General features: G+C 41.1%; 1 protein-coding gene across 1 annotated transcript; it reads left to right on the top strand.

Moving 5' to 3' along the window:
- Positions 1-10,497: 10,497 nt before the first annotated feature.
- On the top strand, positions 10,498-11,391 carry LOC118830805 (probable G-protein coupled receptor 141). The gene has a single exon (XM_036737768.1). The coding sequence runs from the start codon at positions 10,498-10,500 to the stop codon at positions 11,389-11,391; it is 894 nt and encodes a 297-aa protein (XP_036593663.1).
- Positions 11,392-12,044: the final 653 nt, after the last annotated feature.

Here is a 12,044-nt window from a genome sequence, read left to right as displayed (position 1 = left end):
CGCCTTTCAGCTGCGATGTGGCAGAGGCTCATCTCTGTGGTCACAAGCAGGGCCAGTTGGCAATTCCCACCAATTGATGCTTCCTGTTGCCAAATCCTCAAGGAGAACCTGTGGGCTGAGTGGCATCTCTCTTCTGGTCTCCTCTGTAGTGAGAATGTAAAGGTTGATGGGATTCACTTCCTGCAGTATGGCGACTCGTGGCCTGTCATTGGACGTGATCTCACTGTGGGAGCAGAGCAGGACAGGAGGAGGTGTACAGTCTGGCCCGCCTTTGGGAAGTCACCAAGGTTTTTCATTGTTCTCAAACTTGTTCAAAACTGTTCTCCTGATATTGATCTATAATTGGGACTCATGGGTCACAAGGGTTGAGGTTGATCTCCAGAAGGGCCATTAGGGTGTGTGGTGGGTGCAAGCATCTGCAACATGTTAGAGAAGATCAGCGATGGAGGGAAAATCCTGTAAAGGCTGTCTTCAAATGTCTGAGCCAAAAAGAAGCAAGGCCAGTCCTGGGGCCAGAAGGAGCGATGACCGATAAACTGAACTCTTAGTATTCTTGTGACATCAAGGGGATAGGAGGAAGGCCCAGAGCATGTTGGGTGAACCTCCTGAGGTGATCTGATGGGAAAGACATAGAAAAGAGACAGACTGGATGGGCCGCATCTGCATCGTGGGTGAGAACACTGGCCCTGCTGAGATCCCCAAACCACTAGAATGGTTCGAATAGAAGAGTATACACTTAGTAAGTTAGAACTTGCATTCTGGTTGTCTGTCTTTCCTGCTAACCTGGAAAGGTCTAGGGGCCAAGGGCCATTTTTATCTCTGCTTTTTATCTTTACATTCGTAGTGGACAGTAAGGCCCAAAGGAGGTTCTGGATAACTGTTGTATCGTGTTGAATCGGGCAGATGGCCCTTGATCTTGAGATCTTCCTCTTCTAATGGGCCCAGCTCTCTGGTTTTAAAAATATTCCCAGTCCAGTTGTTAAAAAGTCCTTTCTGCCTTATGTTAGTGGAGAAGTACGATGCATGGAAAGCAGGTGCCTTCATCTCTGGAGCCAGTGTGCGTGATCTCATCTCCTCACAATTACCAAAAACAGATGGCTATCTTTTCTTGGCTGGTGCATTCCAGTTTCCAACCTGCAGGAAGCCTCTAATTTGGGGGTATTTGCAGAGCCCAGATGAGTGATCCACCATGAGCCAGTGATTCTTTAGTTTGCTGGCTGTAGCCAAGCTCAGCTCCTTCATGATGACCATCCTGCAAGTACCCACTCAGGGGAGCAACTGTTCCACAATCCTGCCACCCCAGCTTTGCAAGAGGAGAATAGCATAAATGGCACCTGGGAAGACTGCTCTGGATGGGGAAAAGCTGCTCTCACAGAAGGTCTAGCTAGGAACTTGAGTTAGGAAGAAGTTGAGAGTTAGAAAAGGAGGGAAGAAAAGTGAATTCTGAAGTTGGAGCTTTCTCAGATGTCAACAGTGATAATGGGGGAAAAGGAACAAATGCTCATGGAAAACCTGGGCTTGGTAGGATGTCAGGAGCAGCACACCATGGGAGAGGCATCTTGGAGACAAAGCATGAGGAGACTTGGGATGAGCCGGGAGCTGAAAAGAAACCCTCACTTCCTCCTTGTGCTGAATGGAGAAGGAGCAATCAGGGAGGTCCCCTCAGCTGCTGGTGCCTTCCCCTCCTTTCCCATACCATTTGACCCTCCACTCTATATCTATCTTGTAGGAACCTAGCTGTTTGCACATGGTCTCTCCCACTAGAAAGGGAACTCAACCGTGTTTTTTTTTTTCTTTTCAGGGTATCCATGGTACTTAGTGCAGTGCCTAGCACATGGTAGTCAATCAATAACCATTTATTAAGTCCCTACAATGTGTCAGGTACTATGCTAAGCTCGAGGAATAAAAGAAAGGCAAAGGACAGCCCGTGCCATTGGAGAGGTCACAGTCCGATGGGGGAGACTGCATGCACACAGTTAGGGAGTGCAGGATAGATGGGGAATCATCAACAGAGGAGGGTACTAGAATTAAAAGGGCTTGTCAAAGGCTTCCTGTAGATGGTGACATTTTATCTGGGAATAATAGGGAAGTCAGGAGGCAGAGGTGAGAAGAGCATCCCAGGCATGGGGGGGCAGTCAGCTAGAGGAAACACCTGGAGCTGAGAGATGGAGGGTCTTGTAGGAACGCAGTAAATGCACACTGAAGCTAGGTAGGATCTTGGTCAAGTCACTTAACTCCCTTGTGCACTGAATTAACAATGTCATAGGAAATTGGGAGGATCTCTTTGAACTGATAGAGAACAAAATGAGCAGAACCAGGAAAACAATTTATACAATGAAAACTTTATAAGGAAAAACAGCTTTGAAAGGCTTGAGAATTCTGATGAATGTAGTGCTCACCCATGATTCCAAAGGACCAAAGACGAAGCATTCTAGCCCCTTCCGAGAGAGGGGATGCCCTCAAAATGCTCACTGACAAATATATTGTTGGATGGGGTCAATGAGGAAGTTTGTCTTTGATTCATTATTCTTATTTGTTATGAAGATTTTTTTCTTTTCTCTTTTGGTGCTCCATTGTGGGAGGGAGTGAGTAGAAGATAAAATAAATGTCGCCTGGGAAAAAAAGGAAGTAATATGTTGAATTTCTTATTTAAGTTTTCAAAAGAAAGCTGCACATAATAAAGAGTCATTCTTTCACATACGTGCCCCTTTATTTCCTACTTTATATGTGGAAATACTTTTTTGGTGTTTGTTAAATCAGAATAATTAAATTAAAAATTTAAATATTAAAAAGAATTGCTCATTGACCTGAGAGCAAAGGATTGTGGATGTGCTGAAGTAGACAGCTGGAGACTTTGTTCTTTCTTCCTGTCTTTTTTAGACTAGATGAAGCTGTGAAGAAATCATAGCCCACAAACCTCAAATACTCCAGGCTTACTTAGTACTCACTTTCATATCTGCTCCAGCGTCAGCTGAGTTTATTTCTGGTTCATCCGTCTTGATGGTCTTTGCTTATTATTTCCAATTAAAATCATCTCATTTATTAATATTTTCACTCAGCAACAGCCCCCTCTGAGACCATCAGGGAAATGCCAGCTTGTCCAAGGGGAAGACGGCTTTCCGTCGCTGCTGACCAGCAGAAGCTCCTTGTCCACACTCCCTGAGGGACTTCAGAACGGAGGTGACCTGAATCTCTTGCATGAAGTAGGTCATGAGTGAACACCACCCGGAAGCAAGTGGGGCCAGAAGCTCCGGATGGTGTTCGGGGTGGGCAGATTCTGAACTGTTGCAACGTCCATCAGTAAATAAGCTTTGTTTAAGCACCTACTATGCGCTCTGTGCTGAGTACCGGAGAAACAAAGAAAGGCAAAAACTGGTCCCTGTCCTTGGTGAGCCCACCTTCTTGGGGAAACAGCATGCAGATAATCCGGTATATACAAGACATATGCAGTGCAACTGGGAGGGGTATGGGAGGGTTGGCACCAGCGGTGGGGACCTGAGGAAGGCCTCCTGTAAAAGGTGGGACTTGAGAGATTCCTGAAGGCATTTGGAGCTTGGGACGTGATCGTTCTGAAAAGCCCTGGCGCCGGCGGGTGAGGGGGTGAGACTAATGAAGGGGAGCGGTCCATCAAGAGACGTTTGTTAAAAGCCTTCTTTGGGGAAGAGCTGAGTCTGAATGCAGATTGTAACACACTGTTGTTCACTTTATGTTTTTATGGGGTTTTTTGTCTGTGTTTTCTTCCACAGTACAACTAATATGGAAATATGTTTTGCATGATTGTACAGCTATAATCTGCATTAAATTGCTTCCTCTCTGGGGAGTAGGTGGCAGGAAAGAATTGGGAACTCAAAATTTAAACAAAAAAAAGGAATGTTAAAAATTGGTTTTACATGTAACCGGGAAAAAATAAGGAATTATTCGTAAAAGAAACCTCTGTGCCAAGCATTGGGCTAAGTGCAGGGGATACAAAAGAAGGCAAGAGACAGACCCTGCCCTCAAGAAACTCCCAGGCTAATGGGGGAGATCATAAGCAAACAGCCAAGCTCAAACAAGCTATATACAAGATAAATAGGAAGGTGTTAAGAAAGGGAAGGCACTGGAGGGCTTGGGAAAGCCTTCCTGTAGAAGAAGAGAGAAGCCCGGAAGGTGTGAGTAGGCAGAGATGAGGAAGACAAGCGGTCCCGGAATGGAGGTGGGTGGGAAAGACAGACATAATGCCGGGAGAAGAGAGGGAGGGTGTTGTTTGTGGAACGTCAGGGAGGCCAATGTCACCCGATGGAGAGGGCTGGAAAGAGTAGTGGCGGGGTTACGAAGACCTTGAATGCCAAACACAGGGTTGTATATTTGGTTGTATTGGTGATAGGGAGTCACTGGAGTTTAATGAGGAAGAGGAGGCTCTGGTAGAAGCTAGGTGGTAATGGAGAAAGGAAAAAAGGACTCCCCTCTTTCTACCTCCTGAGAGGCCTGGCTCAACTCTGTTGGACCCTATGTCCTGAAGGCCAGATTTATCATTTTAAAAAAGATCGTCCTTTTAACAGCCTTGAGTTATAATGAAGCAATTTGGCTGTCTCATGGAATTTGTGATAATGGCCCTTTCCTGATGGTCGTTTTCTCTCCCTCATGAAAGTCATAGGAATGTAGAGATAGAAGAGACCTTAGAAACACTTAATCTAAGAGTCCTGTTTTATAGCTGAGGCAATGTAGGCCTAGTGAGGTCTAGAGAGTCGTCTGAGGCACACGGAGAGTGACAGTATGAGGACTGAGGGAGAGGATGCTCTCCTGGGCATTGAAGGAATTGTTGGACACATCTTAGTCAGTTTCGGGTACCACTCTACAGAATTTGTTTTAAGGAAAAATAAGAATTAAATTCTGTAAAATTTTCAGAGGTAGATATCACTTAGATCACTTTTCCCCTGAAGAGTGATAGGTGTATTATATAAGTGCAATGAAAGAAGGCAGCTAGCTTGAAAGTAATCACAGAGTGGAGAAAATAAATTTGTATTCGGTTTGCATTTTAAATTTATCTGAAGCCTAAATAGCTGCCTCTTATTAACCCCTCCTTGATAATGAGAAGAGAAACGCTTGTTTAAGAGCAACTTTAAAATGAGTAAAATTTAATTAAGGAACGGAAAGGGGAGGTGCCAGGACCTAGGAATGTCTTTTGGGAAGGCTGAAGTAGAACTTTCAAAGCTTTATGTAATAGAAGCAAAGTCATAAAAGAAAATTAGAAAGAAACCATGCATTTGTAAGCTCGTAGGAACCCCACAAGGTAGCAGCATTACAATTCATCGGGGTTGTGTAAAATTTTGTGCTAAATTACAAAGGAGAAATACAATGAGTGAAGATGGGTTATGTAGATAGTTTGGGATATGAGTAGGAAATACAGGACTCTGCCCCCAAAGGCCATTCCAGGCACATATTTCCCTGGTTTTTAAACTCCCATGGGCTTGTAAAGCAAGAGGATGGAAGTTTGAGGCTACCACTTCTACATTTTCCCCCGTTTTCCCCCCAGGGATGAAACTTATAAGGTTCAGGGAAAGAGAAGTTGGGACTAGGTTATGAACACAAAAAGGGATCGATTTGGCTCTTTGGGGGGAAATAAATAAAAAAGTTTATGGAAAGGTGAAAGTACTGCTGTTAATCTTTGAAAATGAGCTAATTGTTAACTCTGGGGTCTGAATTTTAAAGTGCAGGTGCCTAATAGCCCTCGGAAAATTGAGATTTTGATTTCGTGGTGGTAAATCCAGATTTGATTTGGTTGAAATTTGTCCTGTAACTAAATTATGATATGGTGAAATGCGTTCTCCTATTACTTGTGTATCAAATGCAGAAAAAAATGCTGAAAAAAATGCAGGGAAATCTGAGTTACCTTCTGGTCTCAGAAATTTATCAGCTGTGTGATCTTAGGCATGTTATCTGGTCTAGAAAGAGGAACATCATAAAGGTACCCACCTCTCAGGGTTGTTGTGAGGATTAAAATGATCTAATGACTGTGGAGCACTTGATGCAGTGCCTGGCATATGGCAAGCACCATGTAAATGTGGACTCTTTCTAGTATTATTTCTGTTATTGGATCTAATTGGTCCACACAGGATAACTCTATGCAGCTCTATGCAGCCACAGGATAACTCTATGCAGCTCTATGAAGCTCTATCCAACAGGATAACTTTAGATGTGATTCATATAAAATGCCAAAGGTGATAAAGTAAAGGATATATTTTTAGATAGGATAATTTGGAAATGCTTTTAGCTGAATTGACACCATTTGACTGGTAATATTTTATTTCATGTTTTAAATATATGGTATGTACTGTGCATGTTATTATTGTATTTTTTTCCCCTTATATTGTGAAATGCTGTGGGAAATCATTGTATCAAAAATGGTGTTAGAAAAATAACTTCTCTTTTAATCTGTAAGCTGTTAGATTATGAATTGAGCTGGTAAAAGAATGTGATAAAAATAGATTTTTGAAAACAAATATTTCATGGGATATATTTTGTTTTAAGATATAATAATTTACTGTTTTGGGGCAAAGTTGCACAGATCCTTTAAGATGTCCTCATCTGTGAGGCCCCTCGAGACTTTGTGTTCAGGCAGAGTCATAAGATCTTTTCAGCCCTTCTGCTGCAAAACTAAAAATACTGAAGTTTGAGAATTTAGAACCAAAAAAATAGGATCCCCTCTTCCACTCCTTGTCAGAGGGGGAGAGAGGACTTGCAAGTTTACTATAATAAAGAGTGAGCTTTCCCTTGAAAGTTTTTGGCACTCACTTATAAAAATTAAGAAAATGTATAGGGTGGTTTAGAGTTGTAACTTCAATATATTAATATGAGTCAACTGTCAGGTATTTACTGTATGTCTGAAACCCTAAGATGTGGTTAGTTTTAATTTAGAAATATGGGACACATGAGATATAACTGTTAGAGAAACATGAGAAAACTAATACTATCCAAACCCTAAGTTATGGTTAGTAAAGTGCTGCTATTTGAGGTAAAAACTCTTGGGACTGTATTATTGTTTTAAATTTTGATTATAGTGATGGTTGTCTGCATTGAAGCCAACAGTAGGAAATGGCGTGTGCTGCAGTCTGAGAACTGCTAGTCTGTCACTGGGAAAAGTTGAGGGAATGACCTTAGCATAGTTTAAGGTTTCTCTTTACTCAAGTTTCCCTTTCTGAACATGACGTTTCTCTGTCTGGTTAATACTGAGTCTAGCTTTTAATACCCCATGAATAATATAGAACTTTACTACATGATTGATTGTCAGATGTGACATGTCTGGAATCAAACAGAGAGATAAGGGAGCTAATATGTCCTGTGATAGAATATGTCGGGTCACCTATGCCCTCAAGGGGACAAATCTTGACATTATTACAACTATGTCCCTCCTTTTTCTTTTCGTAACAAATTTCTATAAGCAGGTCAGGTGAGCAGTAAAAGTTTTATAAGTACAACAGTGAATCTATTAATTGATAGATTGATAGTGGAACATCTCTGAGTTGTTATAATAGGATGCAAATATGAAAAATTTTACAATTTTGATCTGTACTTGTGGTCAAATTATAATATAGAATACCATCCTCCTAAGGGGGGAGTTAGACAAAGTAATAGGACAAAGATGTAATGTAAAACTTTTTAATTAAGTGGAATAGTAAATTTTGATAAAGCAACAGGATTAGACTGTTTTCTTTAAGAACTATAAACATATGTATATGATTGACGTCCAAATGTATCTAGTATGGAAATTCAGACTTTGATTAGGTTTTAGTAATAAGTTCTCAAGATTGCATTATGGATTTTACATAGAAAATTATAGAGGGCTAGCTCTAAGAAAGTCCATTCTGGGATAAAATACTCCAGAGGCCTGTTCTTGTCCTTGGGCTGATAACTCGGCACGTGGGCTCTCCATCCCTCCCTCGGCATGCACGTGCTGCTCAGGATGAAGGTTCTTCAAGCCTCCTCAGTACACACATGCTCTCTCAAAAAATCCCCATGGCACACACGTGCTAAATACCACCTGTGGGCTATTTACAGCAAAAGGGGAACAAAAGCAGGAGGAAGTCATGCATTATGCAAATGCCTCGCACGTGGATTTGTTGATTCTGCTTGCCTAAAAGGTATATAAGCCCTGTCCCTCAGTTAAATAAATGGAGCTGTTCTTTACTCTCCCTCTTGGCCTGTGTTTTGTGCTTTGCGGCATTCGGCCATCTCTGGCCATTTCGGCACCACAGCTGCTGGCGGCAGAAAATTGCATTGATAATTTCAAAGATAATGAAATTATTTTCCTCTTGTAATGTATCTTATAATTTTAAAAGTTTACAAGTTAGAAATTTTTTAACATTCTTGTATCAGGTATAGGGCTTAAGTAAAGATAAAGACAAGTAGTATATCTTTTGAAAAGCACCAGCATGTGTTTGGATTGATTTCCCTTTCAAGGGAAATGACAGCCAGCTGTTTCACTTCTGATGGTATAATTAAAACAAAATATATTTATAAAAAAAATTCCCTGACATTTCAGGTTTGTTAAACCAAATTTAAGAGATTATACTAAATTCTATTAAGTCTTGTTACTGGCAAATTTTAGGAGAATTTTTTAGTAATCCATACAAGTGACTCTGAACCAAAGAAGCAGATCCCCCTTCAGAGCTACCCTGAGAATGAGACCTATTCCATAATGTCCAAGAGATGATGTTTCCAGGAACTGATGACTACATGAGACAACCACGACTGAAGACAAAATGGGATGATTAAATGGACTTTGAGAGTGGGATAGTAGAATACAAGGAGACTTGGTGTTATTTAATATTGATGGTCATCTTGCTATCGCTTTGGCCTTTTGTTTCATGGTGTTTATGTTTGTTGGAGATTTTTTGGTTACCTTGGTGACATGTAAATCTCCCCTCTCAAAATTAGTCCATTGGGAGACCTCTAAGTAGTTTGTAGATCTGTAGCCTGACTTAATTTACCTGTAGAATCTCTTTAACAAGGTTTTTATATCATTCTTACTGTTCTTAGATTCTGTGTTAGCTGCTGACTAGGCTTTGTGAGAAGATGTTCTCCAGTGGTCTTTTCTTAGTATATGATGGTGAGAATGAGCACATTAAAAACCTTATAAATTTGGCTTATAGATAAGTGATACATGGGAGGAGTGCGCTAGCCCTTACCCATGAATCAATGGGGGAACTGAGTGAACCACATTGACTCCATCTTGTGACTCAATTCTGGAGTAGTTCAGTTCCCTTTCTCTTGAATTATGGGTGTAGTCAAATGTCTGTCTTGTGGGAAAACTGTATTCAGTTATGGGAATTGTGGGAAAACTTTATTGCATTGTTTGAACCTAGTCCTGCATGGCTGGGAAGCTAGACCACCTCTTCCTGCTACTTAGAAACCATTCACTGGGGACTAGGTTATGCTGACCAGAAACCCAGTCAGATCCAAAGAGTGATGCAAGGAGTTTTCTCACAATTACACATCTCAAGCAATCCATATGTCTTACCTGAAACCTGACCTTGTGCCAGCCATTTAATTACTGCCTCCTTGTTCTTTTTATTGAATATAGACATGAAAGGGAGGGGCTCACATCTTTTTTTCTGATTTCAGGGACCTGCACCTGTTCGTTCCTCCCCTCTCAATCTTTCATCCAATTAGAAATCAGATTACCTAATCGCTTGTATTTTGGTTTATATCCTGTTAATTGTTTTCTTTTAATGCATAAAAAACTATCTATCCCTGTATCTGGGGTCCAGTGGCAAGCTGAGGAAGCCTATTCCCGATTTGTTATGCAATTGGCATGCATTGCTTAATAAATCAATATGCTTGGAAGTTCTCTCAGTTATTAGATTTCACTTATCATTCCTGTGTAGGAAAAGAGATAATTAGGCCACGTAAGTCATTATTTACTTTCCAGTCTAAAATTGTTTTTTCCTGTATTAGTTAATTTTGGACATGACATAATTTTAATAACAGTTTCATGGGGAAGAGGTAGCATGATATGAAGAGAGGACTGGACCTGAATCAGGAGACCAGGTTCAAATACAGGGATTTCCATATCAAGATGTGCTTATATTGATGGAATCACAGTTTTGGGCTAGAAAAAAAACACAGAAAACAAGTCTGTCTAGTTTAAATAGTCTTTTAAAAATATGAACTATCCACCAATAGTGAAGCTGATCTAAACAAGGTGCTAGGACCAAAAAGGGGGTGTGTGCGTGCAGGGGGAGTTGACTTAGAAATGAACTTAGAAATTCCATTCCGATGTCCATAAGACAGGACTATGTTCATGCCCACAAATAAACTTCATCTTTGGAAAATCCATTGTCTATATTATCCATGCTTTTGATCCCCTCAAATATTTTAGAAAATCAAGAGCTGCCTGCAACTAGATTTGTCCTAGCATTACTTAATTCAAAACTCCTACAGTTTGTTTGTTTGTTTATTTTCAAAATTGGATATTTAAAATTTTTTAAAATTTCTTTGGGTATTCCCTTAGGAGAAAACATGGAGATATACAACATGACCATCCAGCCTAGTGTCTCCAATGGAGCCACGGAAAGTCCAGCCCATTGTGATGACCACTGCAGGAAGGTTTTGGCCACACTCTACAGCATAGTCTTGTTAGGAGGTACAGCTGGCACCATCATGATGTCCCGTGTCTTGTTGCAGAGGAATTCCCAGTCCATCATCACAATCCTCATCGCCAACATCATTGTGCTACATTTCATCCTGCTGGTCAGTCTACCATTCCGCCTCAGTTACTACTTTCTGTTGGAGTGGAAGTTTGGATGGTTCACCTGCCGGGTCATCAGCAGCATGGTACATTTCCATATGTACTTCACCTTTGTTTTCTATGTGACCATCATCGTCCTACGCTTACTCATTTATTTTAAAAAGCTCCCATTGCAGGAATTACAGAAGTTCCATGCAATAGCCTTGAGTGTTGCCGTCTGGCTGATGGGAATGCTCATTTTCTCCCTGATTTTTCTGTTCCAGTATGGCACCCATAAAGACCCCTCTCGGCATCACTGTTTTCAGTTCTACCAAGAACTCAGACACACATCAGTGGTTGTCATCAATTACTGCATGATCAGCATTATCATGGTGACAGTCTTGGTCCTCTCCGTGGCTCAGTTGGTTGTCATCATGCAGCTCACAAAAAGACTCCGGCCTGGCGTGTTTACACACCAAGAGTTCCGAGCTCATATCAATAGTTTCTTTTTCCTGGTGGTGATTGTTGTTTGTTTCCTGCCACATCACGCCTTTAGGGTTTTCTACATTCAAAATTATTTCCAGAATAAAAAACCTGAGTTAATTCTCTATGGTGAAATTTGCAAGGCTTTGACAACTGTCTGCTGCCTGGACATGTTGTGCTTCATAGGTGGACTGGTCCATTGAATGACTGTTTTGATCTACCAGCAATGTCATTTTTTAAAGAGTTTATATTTTGAGAGAAGTTCCAAATCTAAAAATGCTGCGTCAACCTGAACCTTCACCCTTTCTCTTCTGTAAAAAGTTAACAGGAGTCACTGGTCCCTGTCCTCAGCCTTCCATCTTCATGAAGCAGCCCCAGGTGATTTATGTAACTTTGCACAGCTTCCTTGAAGGATGATGGAAGACAGACAAGCCAATGAAAAGAGTGTGAGAATGTTTTCCCTTGAAAACGCTGTGGAGGCATGCTGACTCCTGGATAGTACCTCCCTTGAGCATTGGGAGATGGAAGGGCGGATACTACAGACTCGCTTTTAGTCAGTGACAATTAGGAAATCGATGCGATAGTCCAAAGTTTTCCCAATAAAAGCTAGCACTTAAATAGCGCTTTAAGATTTGTAAAGTGCTTTGAAATATATTGAATTGTATGCTCATAATACCATTGGAGGTATGCCAAATATTAGGGTTGCCAGATTGTACATGGGTGAGGGCAAATAAGCCAGATAAATGAAGGGTCAAAGGTTTCCAAATTGCTCCCACCCAGGTGTTCTGAAGTTTCTGCTGACACAAGAGTTACAAAAATTTTAGTTGAACTATCTACAATACATAATCACAAAAAA

This window comes from Trichosurus vulpecula, chromosome 9 (genome assembly GCF_011100635.1).
Source record: "Trichosurus vulpecula isolate mTriVul1 chromosome 9, mTriVul1.pri, whole genome shotgun sequence".
NCBI classification, from domain to species: Eukaryota; Metazoa; Chordata; class Mammalia; order Diprotodontia; family Phalangeridae; genus Trichosurus; species Trichosurus vulpecula.
This window is presented reverse-complemented; position numbering and strand designations above follow the sequence as displayed.